The following is a 20,064-nucleotide window of genomic DNA, read 5'->3' on the forward strand; positions in this document are numbered from 1 at the left end:
GAAAAAAAAGCAAGACCTGGCTTAACCTGTCTTAAATACATGTAGGCCTACATGTACAAGCTCAGGTTGACTTACGGGGCTCTCCGATGCGTAGGATCTCACACAAGATGAGAGTCAGCTGGATGCTGCTGCGGGCGAATGGACACTCATGCTTATCCTCCCTACTGCTGTTTTCCAGAACAAACTGAGAGAAAGAGACAGAGACAGAGAGAGAAATAAATAGTCAGAGGATGACAAATACTTAACCCTCTCCCTAACAAAGAGCCATGATTGTCCCTTTAACTCCCTCCCTCCCGCCCTCTGTTCCTCCCCTTTCTTCCCTTTCCATCCCTCTGCTCACCCTGCTGTAGGCATCGGGGTAGCGGGAGGCGAAGTAGGCCATGGTGTCCAGAGCCAGCAGGCCAGGAGGGGCCCGCAGCAGGTCCTGACCTGGGTTACTGTTGTTCTTTAGAGAGAGAAGACAGAACAGGAATAAAACAAACTCTGTATGGAGGGAGACAACGGTTTGGATAGACAAGAGTAAGACTCAGAGAAGTTTATTAATATGTATATGTAGGACACACAGAGGCCGAATGAGAGTGACTGATTGAGGTGGCAGTAAGTAGAATCCCATGGGGTAGACTCACAGAGAAGCCCAGCTTCTTGAACTCCTTGGCACAGAGAGAGCGCCGTCGCTCATGACTCAAGCTGTTCTCACTCTCCGTCTCGAAGGCTGCCTGCCGCAGGCCGTGTAGAATTTCCCTCTGGTCCTGTGGGAGGAGAGGGAGGAAGGGGAAGGATGGAAAGATAACAGTAGAGAGACACAAAGGTCCAATGAGAGGGAGTATGGTACTGTATGACTAAGTGGATTTCAAGGATACTTAGTAAGCACTAGTCAGCACTCTCTCCTGGGGTGCGAAGAGGCAGTGGTTTCCTGGTGTGGGAGGGGTCAGAGGTCAGGGAGGTCAACCTATCTCACCTGGTTGTAGGAGTCCAGGGGCATCCTCATGCGAGGCTCCAGGTGGTTCAGAGTGACAGACTGGAGGACATACAGGTAGTGGGCCATCTCATCCCCCACAGAGGCAGAACTATGGATAATGTTCTGTGGGTCACAACAAACCATGAGCCATAGGTTCAAGACAGTAGAGTATTTACTATGGATACAATGACTGGAAGAAGACCAAAAAATTGCTACATAGAAGATTTAATGAAAGACAATTGCATTTCCCCAATTTGACATTCTACTGGATGCAATGACAGTAAGGTGCCCTTGTACCTCAATCTCAAACATTCAAGATGGCTTTACCTTATAGATGTACTGTCGAAGATTCTTCATTCCCAAGAAGGCAAACAGCTCCTGAAAACCAATATCATGTGTGTCATCACCAGATAACTACCACTGGCTATATCAGTTATTACTGAAATGCAGTTACACTACTTCCCCATAAGTAGGCGGTAAAAGCGCTACAGTCACAAATCAGGTCAGGACTCTGACATAATGGTCACATAAATCTGAACAAAACCCTTTGTTTTGAACAGAATCACTCAGGCTGGTTAAACTGATTAACTTGTACCTCCCTCTGGAAAACAGAGCAGGCGAGGGAGAGAAGAAAGAAAGAGACAGACAGAGAGAGAGAGAGAGTGGGAGACAGCGAGACAGACAGAGAGAGCGAGAGAGAGAGAGAGAGAGAGAGAGAGAGAGAGAGAGAGAGAGAGAGAGAGAGAGAGAGAGAGAGAGAGAGAGAGAGAGAGAGAGAGAGACAGAATCAGAGAGACAGAGCAGGGCATTCTACGACATTAAAAAACATATTCAAATTGAAATACCTAATGGAATGTGCCATTGAACAAATTGCACTTTATGGCAGCGAGGAGTGCGGTCCACAAGATTTCACCCAATGGGAAAACCCCCCATTGAAACCCTGCTGAGTTCTGTAAGATTATCCTACATGTCCAGAGGAAAACTACAAACAATGCATGTAGGGCAAAATTAAGCCAATATCCACTAATAATAAAAACTTTTAAAAAAGCAATTAAGTTTTGGAAACATCCAAAATACATTGACCCCCTCTCATATCATTACCAAGCCTTGCAATACCAAGAGCTGAGCAAAGAAACGAGTCCCCTCATCCAGCTGGTCCTGGGGAGTTCACAAACCTGTTCTACTAACACACTGAAGCCTCAGGACCCTCATCCAGCTGGTCCTGGGGAGTTCACAAACCTGTTCTACTAACACACTGAAGCCTCAGGACCCTCATCCAGCTGGTCCTGGGGAGTTCACAAACCTGTTCTACTAACACACTGAAGCCTCAGGACCCTCATCCAGCTGGTCCTGGGGAGTTCACAAACCTGTTCTACTAACACACTGAAGCCTCAGGACCCTCATCCAGCTGGTCCTGGGGAGTTCACAAACCTGTTCTACTAACACACTGAAGCCTCAGGACCAGAACATCCAATCAATCAGATCAAACCAAATTACAACACAGTCAAAACAAAACAACATTACTTATTGGGAAATGCAAACACAAGCACAAAGCAAAATGCAGTGCTATCTGGCCCTAAATCGACAGTACACCGTGGCAAACTATGCGACCATGGTTACTGATCAAAACCTTAGAAAAACCTTGAGAAAGTACAGGCTCAGTGAGCACAGCCTTGCCATTGAGAAGGGTAGACACAGGAAAACATGGCTCCCTGTAGAGGAAAGGCTGTGCAACCACTGCACCACAGCAGAACCCAAGACAGAGCGGCATTTCCTGACAAAAACCCTTGTTCAAGGTTTCAAAGACCTCTATGATGAGGATAGGCTATCTGTCCTGTTGGGGGAGGACGCAGAGAGCTGTGGGTTGGCAGCACACTACATTGCTGCCTGCCATAAGATGAGGGACAGTGTCTGACAGACCAACCAACCTGCACATGTCCTCTATGTTTATTGTTATTGTTCAATGTATGGTTATTTTGACCCTTGGTTATTGTTATTACTGTTGTCCCATTGAGAATATTGATTATTATTATTAATTATGTTAATATTGTAAATCTCCAAAGTAAGCAATATGTACATTGTTACGTCATGCCAATAAAGCAAATTGAATTAGAGAGAGAGGGAGAGAGAGAGAGAGAGAGAAAATAGAGACCATTCTTACCTGTCTGTCTGCATCTCCAGCAGTCTGTAGCAGAGCCATGAGGAGGGCCATGGCTTTGGTTTGAATCTGTTGGTTTGTCCTGGAATAAAAGAGAGCGTATGGGTGGGCATAATGAGAGATGGGAGAGAGTAGTATGTGTGTGTATTTCTTAGATGAACTGTAGACTTCAGACCCTGGACAAGCATATCATTACATTTTCCTGAGGTACATTTAACCGTAAAATGATTTAGAGATGAGGGTCTATGTGTGTAAGCAGGTATAAGCACACTCATTCATTGGAAGTAATGCAGGTTTTTCCCACAATTCTATCCATGGATGACACACACTTACACCTGCAGATGTGAGAGGAGTCTCTCCAGAGTGACCTCCTGCTTGACCTGCTGGAAGAGGCTGCTGCTGCTCAGCACCATGCTCTCCAGGATGGCCAGGGACACCTGCTGGATGGACGCGTCCAGCACCTTGGCATTGACGAAGCTAGCAATCTGACAGGTACCAGGAAACAGACACAGGATACAGTTAGTATAGTAGAGCACAGATAGCAGAGTAGGATAGTAGTGGGATGGAATGCGATAGGGATATATTAGGTTGAAACTGAGTGGGGAGAGTCAGTCCCATGACTAGTGGTCACCAGAGCTCCTATCAGACATTTCTTCATGGTCAAAGATTACACACATTAACATTATGGGCTGGTTTCCCAGACAAAGATTAAGCCTGGTCCTGGTTTACAAATAACTCACAGTAGATCATCTCTATTGAAAGCCCCTTTTAGTTCAGGACTAGGCCTGGGAACCAACCCTAAATGTCTAATTCCTTACTTTCTTTCTCCTGACATATCTTTATTTCTCCTCCTCCACTTAGGTTAAAGAAGCCAATAGTTGAGGAACCTACCTTCTTGATGAAGACAGCAGAGAGATTCTCCCATGATACAATCCCATGGTCCATCAACTCCATGAAGCCTGTCAGTGTGTGGGTCATGATCAGAGGGGCCCTAACAGACAATACACACAACTCAGAACAGAATATTACAACTTCAGGAAATACAACATTGACAAAGAAAACCACAGACGCCACTGAGTATTTCCACTGATTTGGTTCTAGGTGGCGAGATTAGGAGAGACTAGACCATACCAGGCTGAAATGTTTTCTCAGGTTTGGTAGGAATGTGTTTCATGCCTTCCCTGGGATTCAAGTGGGATTCAAGTGGTATAATAGAGGTATAATTGATTTGTGAGATGTTACATCTTCAAAAGCATGAGGTCAGACTCATATCCTTGGATCTCTCCATCCCATGTTGATTTTGATCAAACTAACCCCATCACTAACTACGCAACACAGAGCTGCATATTCTTACTAGCCAATTCTCCATGCCAACTCAATGTTATTCTAGAATTCAACAGACGAACCCAACTACAGCTTCCTTGAATTCCTCAACAGTAACTATGCTAACAGTATGAGGGGAAGGCCAGACTCAGCCCATACTTCACCCAGGGACGTGTTCCCACGTGAGGTAATCGTCTCATATCTCTGCAGCAGCATCTATCAAAGCACAGCATTCAACTGCAGCCAGCAAAAATATTCACTACTGCACTGCCTTTCCCCCATCCCCCAAAATAACCACACACAGTCTGCTAGGAGAACAGGACAGACAGAGAAGCGCTCACTTATGTGAGTCTGCTGTCTCTGCTATATAAGGTTAGTTGAAGAGAGAGTAGAGAGAGACAAAGACACACAAAGACACAGTGACATATATAGAGACACAGAGACCTAAGATAGACACAGAGACATATAGAGACACAGAGACATATAGAGAGACACAGAGACATATAGAGACACAGAGACATATAGAGACACAGAGACATATAGAGACACAGAGACATATAGAGACACAGAGACATATAGAGGGACAGAGACATATAGAGACACAGAGACATATAGAGACACAGAGACATATAGAGAGACACAGAGACATATAGAGACACAGAGACATATAGAGACACAGAGACATATAGAGGGACAGAGACATATAGAGACACAGAGACATATAGAGACACAGAGACATATAGAGAGACACAGAGAAGGGAACTGACTCGTCAGCGTCCTCTACGATCTTCACCAGCAGAGAGTGGCCATCACGACTGATAAACTCCTGGGCAAAAGTGACATCAGTGGACACGCAGGCCAGCTGCTTCAGCGAATCACAGCGCACACCTGAGTCTGAGCTCTGGATGCCCTTGTAGAGGTCCTCGGCACAACGGCCCTACAACACACACAGCATAAAAACACACACACACACACACACACACACACACACACACACACACACACACACACACACACACACACACACACACACACACACACACACACACACACACACACACACACACACACAGGCTCTTCTTTGCAGACTCACCGGTGCCTTGGTCAGACGGAGAATGCAGCCATTCTTTATGTCCAGACGGTTCTAGAACATGAAGACCACAGAGCAGACACAATAACAAACATAGTCACACATGCAATGATTACTATTTTCACACTCCACTGAGGAACATGTAAGTGAACAAACATATAAATGCAACATGCAACAATTTCAAAGATTTTACTGAGTTACAGTTCATATAAGGAAATAAGTCAATTGACATAAATTCATTAGCCCCTAATCTATGGATATATATCTGTTGGTCACAGATAACTCATAACTATATACAGTAGATCTGCTATAAATATATACAGTAGATCTACTATAAGTATATACAGCAGGTCTAACATAACTATATACAGTAGATCTGCTATAAATATATACAGTAGATCTACTATAAGTATATACAGCAGGTCTACCATAACTATATACAGTAGATCTGCTATAAATATATACAGTAGGCCTATAATAACAATATATAGCAGGTCTATTATAACTATAAAAGGTATGTCTGCTATAACTATATACATTAGGTCTACCATAACTATATACAGTAGATCTAATATAACTATATACATTAGGTCTACCATAACTATATACAGTAGATCTAATATAACTATATACAGTAGGTCTACCATAACTATATACAGTAGATCTAATATAACTATATACAGTAGGTCTATAATAACAATATATAGCAGGTCTATTATAACTATAAAAAGTATGTCTGCTATAACTATATACATTAGGTCTACCATAACTATATACAGTAGATCTAATATAACTATATACAGTAGATCTAATATAACTATATACAGTAGGTCTATAATAACAATATATAGCAGGTCTATTATAACTATATAGAGTAGGTCTACTATAACTATATACAGTAAGTCTGCTATAACTATATACAGTAGGTCTACTATAACTTTTTACAGTAGGTCTGCCATAACTACATACTACTCTATAACTACATCTACTCTATAATTAAATAGAGTAGATTTACTATAACTATATACAGTAGGTCTACTATGACAATATACAGTAGGTCTGCTATAACTATATACAGTAGATCTACTATGACAATATACAGTAGGTCTGCGAAAACTATATAAAGTAGGTGTACTATAACTATATACAGTAGGTCTGCTATAACTGTATACAGTAGGTCTATTATAACTATATACAGTAGGACTAATACAACTATATAGAGTAGGTATATTATAACTATATACAGTAGGTCTACAATAACTATATACATTATGTCTACTATAACTATACACATTAGGTATGCTTTAACTATATACAGTAGATCTACTATAAATATATACAGCAGGTCTGCTATAACTATACACAGTAGGTCTATTATAACTATATAAAGTAGGTCTATTATAACAATATACAGTAAGAATACTATAACTATATACAGAAGGTATACTATAACTATACACAGTAGGTCTGCTATAAATATATACAGAAGGTCTATTATAACTATATAAAGTAGGTCTATTATAACAATATACAGTAAGAATACTATAACTATATACAGAAGGTATACTATAACTATATCCAGTAGATGTATTATAACTACATACAGTAGGACTAATACAACTATATACAGGAGGTCTATTATAACTATATACAGTAGGGCCACTATAACTATATACAGTAGATCTGCTATAACTATATACAGTAGGTCTGCTATAACTATATACAGTAGGTCTACTATAACAATATATAGTAGGTCTGCTAAAATGATATACAGCAGGTCCATTATAACTATATTCAGTAGGTATATTATAACAATAACAATAATAACAATTAGGTCTGCTATAATTATATACAGTAGGATTTATATATACAGTTGGTCTGCTATAACTATATACAGCAGGTCTGCTATAACTATCCACAGTAGGTCTGCTAAAACGATATACAGCAGGTCCATTATAACTATATTCAGTAGGTATATTATAACAATATACAGTAGGTCTACTATAACTACATACAGAAGGTGTACTATAACTATATACAGTAGGTCTACTATAACTCCATACAGAGATCTATTATAACTATATACAGTAGGTCTATTATAACTATATACAGTAGGACTAATACAACTATATAAAGGTCTACTATAACTATATACAGTAGGTGTACTATGACTATATAAAGTAGTTCTACTATAACTATACAGTGTAGGTCTACTATAACTATATACAGTAGGTCTATTATAACTATATACAGTAGGTCTATTATAACTATATACAGTAGGTCTACTATAACTCCATACAGTAGATCTACTATAACTGTATACAGTAGGTCTATTATAACTATATACAGTAGGTCTATTATAACTACCGTAATTTCCGGACTATTAAGCGCACCTGAATATAAGCTGCACCCACTGAATTTTACAAAAAATATTATTTTGAACATAAATAAGCCGCACATGTCTATAAGCCGCAGGTGTCTACCGGTACATTGAAACAAATTAACTTTAAACAGGCTTTAACGAAACACGGCTTGTAACAAAAATAAATAGGCTTTAACGAAACACGGCTTGTAACAAAAATAAATAGGCTTTAACGAAACACGGCTTGTAACAAAAATAAATAGGCTTTAACGAAACACGGCTTGTAACAAAAATAAATAGGCTTTAACGAAACACTGCTTGTAACAAAAATAAATAGGCTTTAACGAAACACGGCTTGTAACAAAAAATAAAAAATCTGCAGTAAGCTTTAGTTGTCTTTTTGCACTGAGTCAATTCTTCACGCTGCTGTTTCCAACGTCTTATCATCGAATCATTAAGACCAAGCTCCCGTGCAGCAGCTCTATTTCCTTTTCCAACAGCCAGATCAATCGCCCTCAACTTGAAAGCTGCATCATATGCATTTCTCCGTGTCTTTGCCATGATGAGGGTGACAAAATGACTACCGTAATCAGAATGATGGGAAGTTTGAGAGCACTTGATTTAATCTAAACAGTAAACAAAAAAGTTGTTTGACCTTAACCCGTTCGGCAATTTCATTGGTCTAATGAAAGCTTCATGACACCAAAAAACTGAGCACGTCACAGAATGTTTTTTTGGAGAAAAAAAAAATTGAAAGCGGGAAAAATCCATATATTAGCCGCGTCATTGTTTAAGCCGCGAGGTTTAAAGCTGGGAAAAAAGTTGCGGCTTATAGTCCGGAATTTACGGTATATACAGTCTACAGTCTGCTATGACTATATGCAGTAGGCATTATATAAAAGGTAGATCTGCGATAATTATATACAGTAGGTCTGCTATAACCATATACAGTAAGTCTACTATAACAATATACAGTAGGTCTGCTATAACTTATGCAGTAGGCATTCCATATACAGCAGGTCTGCTATAACTATATACAGTAGGTCTACTATAACTATATACATTATGTCTACTATAACTATACACATTAGGTATGCTTTAACTATATACAGTAGATCTACTATAAATATATACAGTAGGTCTGCTATAACCATATACAGTAGGTCTGCTATAACTATATACAGTAGGTCTGCTATAACAATATACAGTAGGTATACTATAACTATATACCGTATATCTACTATAACTATATACAGTAGGTCTATATTAACTATATACAGTAGGTATACTATAACTATATACAGTAGATCTACTATAAATATATACAGTAGATCTACTATAACCATATACAGTAGGTCTGCTATAACTATATACAGTAGATCTACTATAACTATATACAGTAGGTCTATATTAACTATATACAGTAGGTATACTATAACTATATACCGTAGATCTACTATAACTATATACAGTAGGTATGCTATGACTATATGTGGCAGTAATTATATAAACAGTAGGTCTACTACATACAGTAGGCCTGCTATAACTATATACAGTAGGTCTACTATAACTACATACAGTAGGTCTATTATAACTATATGCAGTAGGAATACTATAACCATATACAGTAGATCTAATATAACTATATACAGTAGATCTGCTATGACTACATGCGGTAGGCATTCTATAAACAGTAGTCTACTACATACAGTAGACCTACTATAACAATATACAGTAGGTCTACTATACAATATACAGCAGGTCTACAAAAACAAGACACAGAAGGTCTGCTATAACTATAAACAGTATGTCTGCTATAACTATATACAGTAGGTCTACCAGAAGACAGGGTGAAGCCCAATTTGAACAACATGGCTCCACAATACCATTGTCCAACATATACTGCACCTCTGTTTCCAATTGCAGTCTCTTCTCCTGAGATACACGATAAAATCTCTGTTTGATAGGCTTAGCATCTCCGATGTCTATGTCATGCTCAATTAAATGGGTTTTCAATAGAGTGTCAGAAAACAAAACAGGATAGCTTCTAATAAGAGCTACAAATTCATCACGTTTCTCAGAGTCTAAATGATCTACCAAAACCCCAAGGTTTTGCAACGTCTGGGAGTTTTTCAACCGACCTTGTAAGACCTCATCCGAAACCCTAACTACCTCCTCTTCTCCCCCCTCCACAAAGTTAAAGCCACAAGATGCAGTGACTGGAGCAGCAGTCAATGCTGACCTCACCGCTGGAGTGCCTTCCACTTTGCTTAGATCACGGGAGTGATAACATTTTAACAGGTTCACATGGCATCATTTAGAGGACTTTCTATGACCAGGGGTTTCAATAAGATAGTTCAAATCTGACACTTTGAGCAACACAGTGAAAGGACCACAGTATTTTGCCTGAAAAGGTGAACTTACAAGAGGCAGAAGAGCAAGTACACGATCACCGGGACTAAACTCACGCAGCTCAGCCTGTCCGTCATATTTCAGTTTCATTTTCTGTTGAGAACATTTGAGTTTTTCTTTCGCCAGTTCACCAGCCCTATACAACTTCAGCCTAAAACCATTTACATAGTCAATAAGGTTCCGAGGTGGTTCCTCAGGCAAACAACCATCCTGCAGCACTGCTAAAGGCCCACGCACCTTATGACCAAACACTAAGTAATTTGGGCTAAACCCTGTGCTTTCCTGCACTACTTCACGAGCAGCTAGTAACAGCCAAGGTAACCCCTCCTCCCAATCTGCAGACAGTTCTGTACAGTATGCACGAAGCAAGGATTTTAAAGTTTGATGAAAACGTTCCAAAGCTCCCTGACTCTGGGCATGGAACGCAGTAGACTTATTGTGTTTAACTTTAAGCTGTTCGAGAACCTGAGCAAATAAATGGAAGGTAAAGTTAGACCCCTGATCTGACTGGATGATTTTTGGAATCCCAAATGAAGTTATGGTACACAAGGAAAAAGCTGCCGGATATCTAGTTGCTTGACACATAACAGTTAATAAGTAGCTATGACCTGACTTGGACCGTGGTAAAGGCCCAACACAATCGATAATAAGATGCTCGACAGGTTGCCCTACGGCTGGTATTGGATACAAAGGTGCTGGCTTTACAACCTGGTTTGGCTTGCTTGTGCACTGACACGTATGACAAGTTTTAATAAACTGAGCTACATCCCGCTTTAAACGTGGCCAGAAAAAATAACAGAGTATGCGATCATAAGTTTTACGAACACCCATATGACCTGCCACATCACCATGTGAAGTTTGCAACACTTTATTTCGCAAAGTAGTAGGTACAACTATTTGAAAGACTGGTTCTCCTAGACCCTGATCATAGTGTGGAACCCATTTCCTGACCAACAGCCCATCAAGAAGAAAATAACACTGGGCACTATTCCTCAAAACTGAATCAGGAACAACTTTATCAAACAGATCAGTCAAGATAGTATTGGCCTTTTGCTCAGCCATCAATGAATCTCTAGAACTAGTCAACTGTTCTGTCTGGAGTTTGACTGGCAACTCAAGATTTTCTGGCTTACTCTCAACCTTATTACGAGAGGCAGCGCGGGTAACAGCACAAACTGGAAATACCTCAGGAGACACACAGTTGCGATCTGGAGATACCCTTGCTGGGGACACTGAAGGTTGCTTCGTAAAGATGTTTAGTTTGCCATCTGCCCACACCTTACTACCCGCCAAGTCATTCCACAAAATCATGTGGACTCCCTCTACTGGCAACTGGGGTCTAACCCCAACATCTACATCACCCTCTACCAGACCACATTTTAGGGTAACTTCATGTAAAGGAGAAGAGAATGGAACTAAACCCATACCACGTACCATTACACAACTGCCAGTATCAGACTCCTTAGAGAAAATAATCTAAAGCTCCAGTGTCTCTTAAGATCTTGATTGAAACATTTTGGTTGCCATCTTTCAGGGACACTACACCATCTGAAATAAAGGCTGAAAAATCACAGTGGGAAGACTGAGAATCAAACTCAACTAGTGGCTGAAAAAACTCACCCTGGTGGTCAGAGGCTGAAACAGGAGCTGCCATCATAGCAGGTTTAACTTGACCTGACTTTTTTGATTTTAAGTAGAGGACAATCTTTCTTCCAATGTCCTTCAACTAAACAGTAGTGACAGGTATTAGCATTAACCGGTGCTTTAAGTCCTCCAAACCCAAATTTCTGCTGAGGCCTTTGGAAAGAAGCTCCAAAAAAAGTTGACCTACTATTCCTAGAAGTAAAGTTATTTTTATGGTACATGTCACTGTTTGACTCAAAATGGCTTTTATGTGTTAGCCTGTACTCATCTGCAAGGACTGCTGCATCACTTGGAGACTTAACTTTACGTTCATTCATGTATGTCGCAACCTGGTCACACACAGAATTTTTGAACTGTTCGAACACAATCAAATTAGACAGATCCTCAAAAGTACTAACTTCAGAAGCTGTACACCAACGATTAAATGCAGAAGTCAAATCACGAACAAACTCAGAATAGGTTTGTGAATCTAACTTTTTCCTGTAACGAAAACGTTGACGATATGCCTCTGGCACAAGTTCGTAAACCTTCAGAACTGCTGATTTAACTTTAGCATACACTTTACTGTCAGCTACACTCAGTGCTGCAAAAGCCTCATGTGCTTTACCTGTAAGTACACATTGCAACAACATAGTCATGTCCAAATCTGACCAAGCTCTAGCTTCCGCAATACGCTCAAATAAAGCAAAGTATGTGTCTGGATCTGACTCATCAAATTTAGACATCAAATGAAGATTCTGTGAAACATCAAACTGTGGTAGTCCTTCTGGTCTATTAGCGTTTCTCAATCGCGCTATCTCCAACTGCATTTGCAACAGCTCCCTCTGCTGCTCAAAAGTTAATGAAGGACTAGACTGAAAACTTGTATCCTCACTACTAGCAGACTGACCCCGAAAAACACCTATTTCCTTAAGACCCTGCTTTAATTTAGCTTTAACAGTCTCTTTAATTTTTTTTATCAACAATCTCAATCTGATAATGTTCAGTAATTTCAATTAACTGCTCCTTAGTACACAACTCTAAGGCTACCTCTGAAGGAGCTTGAACAAAACTGCTCAGAATGGAAGACATTTTCCTCAACCAATACAACTATTACAAATGCTCAAAAAAAAATACACAACTCACCTGCTGTCAGTCTGGGTTCAAGGACAGGAGCCACACCCCACTATCCTCCAAAAACAACGAACTAACTGGCCCTGGTCTTCGTGCAGTCACATATGGTGGGGTTTTATGCACACAAAACCAGTGGAGTGGAAAAGACAACCAGAACTGGCGGCCCCCCCATAACCACGGAGGTGCTCCCGAGCCGATGTAGGGGAGAAGGAAAAGGGAAGCTCTACCCACGTTCACTGCCACCTAAAACAAAAACACCACGAGCCTCCTATTGACACTCGCTGATAAGCCTGAACAGGAGAGGACTCCCACTTGAACAAAACCCAGAAAAACCCAGAGTGAATTGCTAACCAAATTTAGCTACCAAGTTAACTGAACCAAAAGAACACATGGCTGTCAACGCTCTCTCCAACAATATTGGCCGAACCAAAACATCCCCTCTAACAAAAACATTTGGCAATCTGAACTAAACTAACCCAACTATAAAACAATAGTCAAATTACAAATAAACAAACGTATCAATAATAAAGCAAAGACAATCTAGACAAAACCTTAACCAACTATGACAAAATGTTAAAGTAAACTAAAATACTATAGTAAGACTAAAGTACAATTAACTTTAACTTACGGACGAGTTCCCACTTGTCACAGGCCGGCTCATAGCCTGTGGCAAAAATTAGGGGACATGAACAACAGGTATAGGCCAATCAAAAGGTTCTTTATTGTAAACCAAAAAACGATTAACTTTAAACAAAGACAAAGTAATGAGGTGTGGAAATGTCATAATGTAGGGTGTAGGTAAGGTGCATGGATGCATGAATCTGTGTGTGTGAACATGACTGAGTGGAAACTAAGTAAACCTACAAAGGAACAAACAAAACAGGATCATACCTGGAGGAGCAGGGAGAGAGAGAGAGAGTTGTTAGTGAAGCAGTTTTACGATATACAGTAGTTCTATTATAACTATATACATTATGTCGACATCAACTATATACAGTAGGTCTACTATAACTATATACATTAGGTATGCTCTAACTATATACAGTAGGTCTGCTATAACTATATACAGTAGGTCTATTATAACTAAATACAGTAGGTCTGCTAAAACTACATACAGTAGGTTATCTATAACTATATACAGTAGGCATTCTATAAACGGTAGGTCTGCTATAACTATATACAGTAGTTCTGCTATAACTATATACAGTAGTTCTACTATAACTATATACAGTAGGTCTACTATAACTATATACAGTTGTGTACTATAACTATATACAGTAGGTCTACCATATACAGTAGGTCTACTATACCTATATACAGTAGATCTACTATACCTATATACATATGTATATTACAACAATATACATTAGGAATGCTCTAACTATATACAGTAGGTCTGCTATAACTATATACAGCAGGTCAACAAAAACTAAATAAAGTAGGTCTGCTATAACTATATACAGTAGATCTAATATACCTATATACAGTAGATCTGCTATAACTATATACAGTAGTTCTACTATAACTATATACAGTAGGTCTACTATAACTATATACAGTTGTGTACTATAACTATATACAGTAGGTCTACCATATACAGTAGGTCTACTATAACTATATACATATGTATATTACAACAATATACATTAGGAATGCTCTAACTATATACAGTAGGTCTGCTATAACTATATACAGCAGGTCAACTAAAACTAAATAAAGTAGGTCTGCTATAACTATATACAGTAGGTCTAATATACCTACATACAGTAGATCTGCTATAACTATATACAGTAGTTCTGCTATAAATATATACAGTAGGTATACTATAACTATATACAGTAGGCTTCTAAATACAGTAGGTCTGCAATAACTATATACATTAGGTATACTATAAACATGTACAGTAGGTTTACTATAACTATATACATTAGGCATTCTAAATACAGTAGGTCTGCTATAACTATATACAGTAGGTCTACTATAACTATACACAGTAGGTCTACTATAACAATATACAGTAGGTATACTATAACTATATACAGTAGGTTTACTATAACTATATACATTAGGCATTCTAAATAAAGTAGGTCTGCTATAACTATATACAGTAGGTCTACTATAACTATACACAGTGGGTCTACTATAACAATATACAGTAGGTATACTATAACTATATACAGTAGGTCTACTATAACTATATACAGTTGTGTACTATAACTATATACAGTAGGTCTACTATAACTATATACAGTAGGTCTACTATAACAATATACAGTAGGTATACTATAACTATATACAGTAGGCATTCTAAATAAAGTAGGTCTGCTATAACTATATACAGTAGGTCTACTATAACTATATACAGTAGGTATACTTTTAACTATATACATTAGGCATTCTATACACAGTAGGTCTACTATAACTATACACAGTAGGTCTACTATAACAATATACAGTAGGTCTACTACAATTATATACAGTAGGTCTGCTATAACTATATACAGTAGTTCTGCTATAACTATATACAGTAGTTCTACTATAACTATATACAGTAGGTCTACTATAACTATATACAGTTGTGTACTATAACTATATACAGTAGGTCTACTATACCTATATACATATGTATATTACAACAATATACATTAGGAATGCTCTAACTATATACAGTAGGTCTGCTATAACTATATACAGTAGGTCTACTATACCTATATACATATGTATATTACAACAATATACATTAGGAATGCTCTAACTATATACAGTAGGTCTGCTATAACTATATACAGCAGGTCAACTAAAACTAAATAAAGTAGGTCTGCTATAACTATATACAGTAGATCTAATATACCTATATACAGTAGATCTGCTATAACTATATACAGTAGTTCTGCTATAAATATATACAGTAGGTCTACTATAACTATATACAGTAGTTCTGCTATAAATATATACAGTAGGTATACTATAACTATATACAGTAGGCATTCTAAATACAGTAGGTCTGCAATAACTATATACATTAGGTATACTATAAACATATACAGTAGGTTTACTATAACTATATACATTAGGCATTCTAAATACAGTAGGTCTGCTATAACTATATACAGTAGGTCTACTATAACTATACACAGTATGTCTACTATAACAATATACAGTAGGTCTACTATAACAATATACAGTAGGTATACTATAACTATATACAGTAGTTCTGCTATAAATATATACAGTAGGTCTACTATAACTATATACAGTAGTTCTGCTATAAATATATACAGTAGATATACTATAACTATATACAGTAGGCATTCTAAATACAGTAGGTCTGCAATAACTAAATACATTAGGTATACTATAAACATATACAGTAGGTTTACTATAACTATATACATTAGGTATTCTAAATACAGTAGGTCTGCTATAACTATATACAGTAGGTCTACTATAACTATACACAGTAGGTCTACTATAACAATATACAGTAGGTATACTATAACTATATACAGTAGGTCTGCTATAACTATATACAGTAGGTCTACTATAACTATATACAGTAGGTCTACTATAACAATATACAGTAGGTATACTTATAACTATATACATTAGGCATTCTATACACAGTAGGTCTACTATAACTATACACAGTAGGTCTACTATAACAATATACAGTAGGTCTACTACAATTATATACAGTAGATCTGCTATAACTATATAAAGGTCTGCTATAACTAAATACAGTAGGTCGTTATAAATAAATACAGTAGGTCTGCTATAACTATCTATATACAGTAGTTCTGCTATTACTATATACATTAGGTCTATTATAACAACATAAAGTAAATCTATTATAACTATATACAGAAGGTCTACTATAACTATACACAGTAGGTCTACTATAACAATATACAGTAGGTATACTATAACTATATACAGTAGGTCTGCTATAACTATATACAGTAGGTCTACTATTACTATATACATTAGGTCTATTATAACAACATAAAGTAAATCTATTATAACTATATACAGAAGGTCTACTATAACTATGTACGGTAGGTATTCTATTACTATATATAGTAGGTATACGATAACTAAATACAGTAGGTATACTATAACTATATACAGTAGGTCTGCTATAACTATATACAGTAGGTCTACTATTACTATATACATTAGGTCTATTATAACAACATAAAGTAAATCTATTATAACTATATACAGAAGGTCTACTATAACTATGTACGGTAGGTATTCTATTACTATATATAGTAGGTATACGATAACTAAATACAGTAGGTCTACTATAACTATAAACAGAAGGTCTGCTATAACTATATGCAGTAGGCATTATATATACAGTAGGTCTGCTATAACTATATACAGTAGGTCTACCATACACAGTATGTCTACTATAACTATATACATTATGTCTATTATAACTATATACAGAAGGTCTACTATAACTATATACCGTATATCTACTATAACTATATACAGTAGGTATGCTGTGACTATATGTGGCCGGAATTATACAAGCAGTAGGTCTACTACATACAGTAGGCCTGCTATAACTATATACAGTAGGTCTACTATACTATATAGAGCAGGTCTACAAAAACAATAAACAGTAGGTATGCTATAACTATATACAGTATGTCTGCTATAACTTTACACAGCAGGCCTACCATAACTATATACAGTAGGTCTACAATAACTATATACAGTAGGTCTACAATAACTATATAAAGTAGGTCTACTATAAGTATATACAGTAGGTCTGCTATAACTATATGCAGTAGACATTATATATACAGTAGGTCTGCTATAACTATAGACAGTAGGTCTACCATACACAGTATGTCTACTATAACTATATACATTATGTCTATTATAACTATATACAGAAGGTCTACTATAACTATATACAGTAGGTATTCTATTACTATATATAGTAGGTCTACTATAAATAAATACAGTGGGTCTGCTTAAACTATATACAGTTGATCTGCTATAACTATATACAGTAGGCCAACCACAACAATATACAGTAGGTAAACTATAACTATATACAGTTGGCATTATATATACAGTAGGTCTACTATAACAATATACAGTAGGTCGATTATAACTATATACAGCAGGTCTGCTATAACCATATACAGTAGGTCTACTATAACTATATACAGTAGGTCTGCTATAACTTATGCAGTAGGCATTCCAAATACAGCAGGTCTCCTATAACTATATACAGTACGTCTACTATAACTATATACATTATGTCTACTATAATTATACACATTAGGTATGCTTTAACTATATACAGTAGATCTACTATAACTATATACAGTAGGTCTGCTATAACCATATACAGTAGGTCTGCTATAACTATATACAGCAGGTCTGCTATAACCATATACAGTAGGTCTACTATAACTATATACAGTAGGTCTGCTATAACTTATGCAGTAGGCATTCCAAATACAGCAGGTCTCCTATAACTATATACAGTACGTCTACTATAACTATATACATTATGTCTACTATAATTATACACATTAGGTATGCTTTAACTATATACAGTAGATCTACTATAACTATATACAGTAGGTCTGCTATAACTGTATAAAGTAGTTCTATATTAACTATATACAGTAGGTATACTATAACTATATACCGTATATCTACTATAACTATATACAGTAGGTATGCTATGACTATATGTGGCCGGAATTATACAAGCAGTAGGTCTACTACATACAGTAGGCCTGCTATAACTATATACAGTAGGTCTACTATACTATATAGAGCAGGTCTACAAAAACAATAAACAGTAGGTATGCTATAACTATATACAGTATGTCTGCTATAACTTTACACAGCAGGCCTACCATAACTATATACAGTAGGTCTACAATAACTATATACAGTAGGTCTACAATAACTATATACAGTAGGTCTACTATAAGTATATACAGTAGGTCTGCTATTAACTATATGCAGAAGCCATTCTATATACAGTAGGTCTACTATAACTATATAAAGTAGGTCTATTATAACTATATACTGTGGGTCTATTATAACTAAATACAGTAAGTCTGCTAAAACTACATACAGTAGGTCAGCTATAACTATATACAGTAAGTCTACTATATAAAGTAGGTCTACTATAACTATATTCATTATGTCTACAATAACGATATACAGTAGTTCTACTATAACTATATACATTATGTCGACATCAACTATATACAGTAGATCTGCTATAACTATATACATTAGGTATGCTCTAACTATATACAGTAGGTCTGCTATAACTATATACAGTAGGTCTATTATAACTAAATACAGTAGGTCTGCTAAAACTACATACAGTAGGTTATCCATAACTATATACAGTAGGCATTCTATAAACGGTAGGTCTGCTAAAACTACATACAGTAGGTTATCCATAACTATATACAGTATGCATTCTATAAACGGTAGGTCTGCTATAACTATATACAGTAGTTCTGCTATAACTATATACAGTAGGTACGCTATAACTATATACAGTAGATCTGCTATATATTGCATTTATATTTTTGTTCAGTAGAATTAGAGAGGGGGAAAGAGAGAGAAGGGGGCAAGGAGAGAGGGGGATGAGAGAGAGAGCGAGAGCGAGCAAGAAATTAAGTTGGTTTAGTTTCATTTGTCATTCATGCCTGCACTGGCCCAGGAAATAGCTGGAATCTCTCCTCAGACACAGACACACAACTGTAACAGTGCCAACCAGACCTCCTATTACCCCATGCTCATCACACACCCAGTGGAATAACAATGAACACAGCCACAGCATACCCCCTGCTAGAGGTTTGTGTCTGGCCTTTTCAAAAGTCACAAGCTTAGTTTAGCTCCAACAACTACCCAGACCAAGGCCACTGGCGTTGATGACATTTTAGACATCACTGGCATGACAGGGACACCACACCCTCTACTGTCAACTTAAAGTATTGAAGCCACAC

General features: G+C 37.3%; 1 protein-coding gene across 2 annotated transcripts in view; it reads right to left on the reverse strand.

The window, feature by feature from the left end:
• The window catches only part of elmo3 (engulfment and cell motility 3), a 52,538-nt gene that overhangs the window by 28,425 nt on the left and 4,049 nt on the right, over nucleotides 1-20,064 (reverse strand). For both annotated transcript variants that reach the window (XM_014125418.2, XM_014125419.2), the window contains exons 5-14: nucleotides 5,533-5,583; nucleotides 5,207-5,376; nucleotides 4,008-4,107; nucleotides 3,450-3,601; nucleotides 3,120-3,198; nucleotides 1,286-1,336; nucleotides 959-1,081; nucleotides 627-749; nucleotides 341-445; nucleotides 76-184 (exon numbers count right to left, since the gene is read on the reverse strand). In XM_014125418.2, coding sequence (XP_013980893.1) covers nucleotides 76-184; nucleotides 341-445; nucleotides 627-749; nucleotides 959-1,081; nucleotides 1,286-1,336; nucleotides 3,120-3,198; nucleotides 3,450-3,601; nucleotides 4,008-4,107; nucleotides 5,207-5,376; nucleotides 5,533-5,583 — 1,063 coding nt within the window. The remainder of the gene's footprint in view (nucleotides 1-75; nucleotides 185-340; nucleotides 446-626; nucleotides 750-958; nucleotides 1,082-1,285; nucleotides 1,337-3,119; nucleotides 3,199-3,449; nucleotides 3,602-4,007; nucleotides 4,108-5,206; nucleotides 5,377-5,532; nucleotides 5,584-20,064) is intronic.

This window comes from Salmo salar, chromosome ssa10 (assembly GCF_905237065.1).
Source record: "Salmo salar chromosome ssa10, Ssal_v3.1, whole genome shotgun sequence".
Classification (NCBI taxonomy): Eukaryota; Metazoa; Chordata; class Actinopteri; order Salmoniformes; family Salmonidae; genus Salmo; species Salmo salar.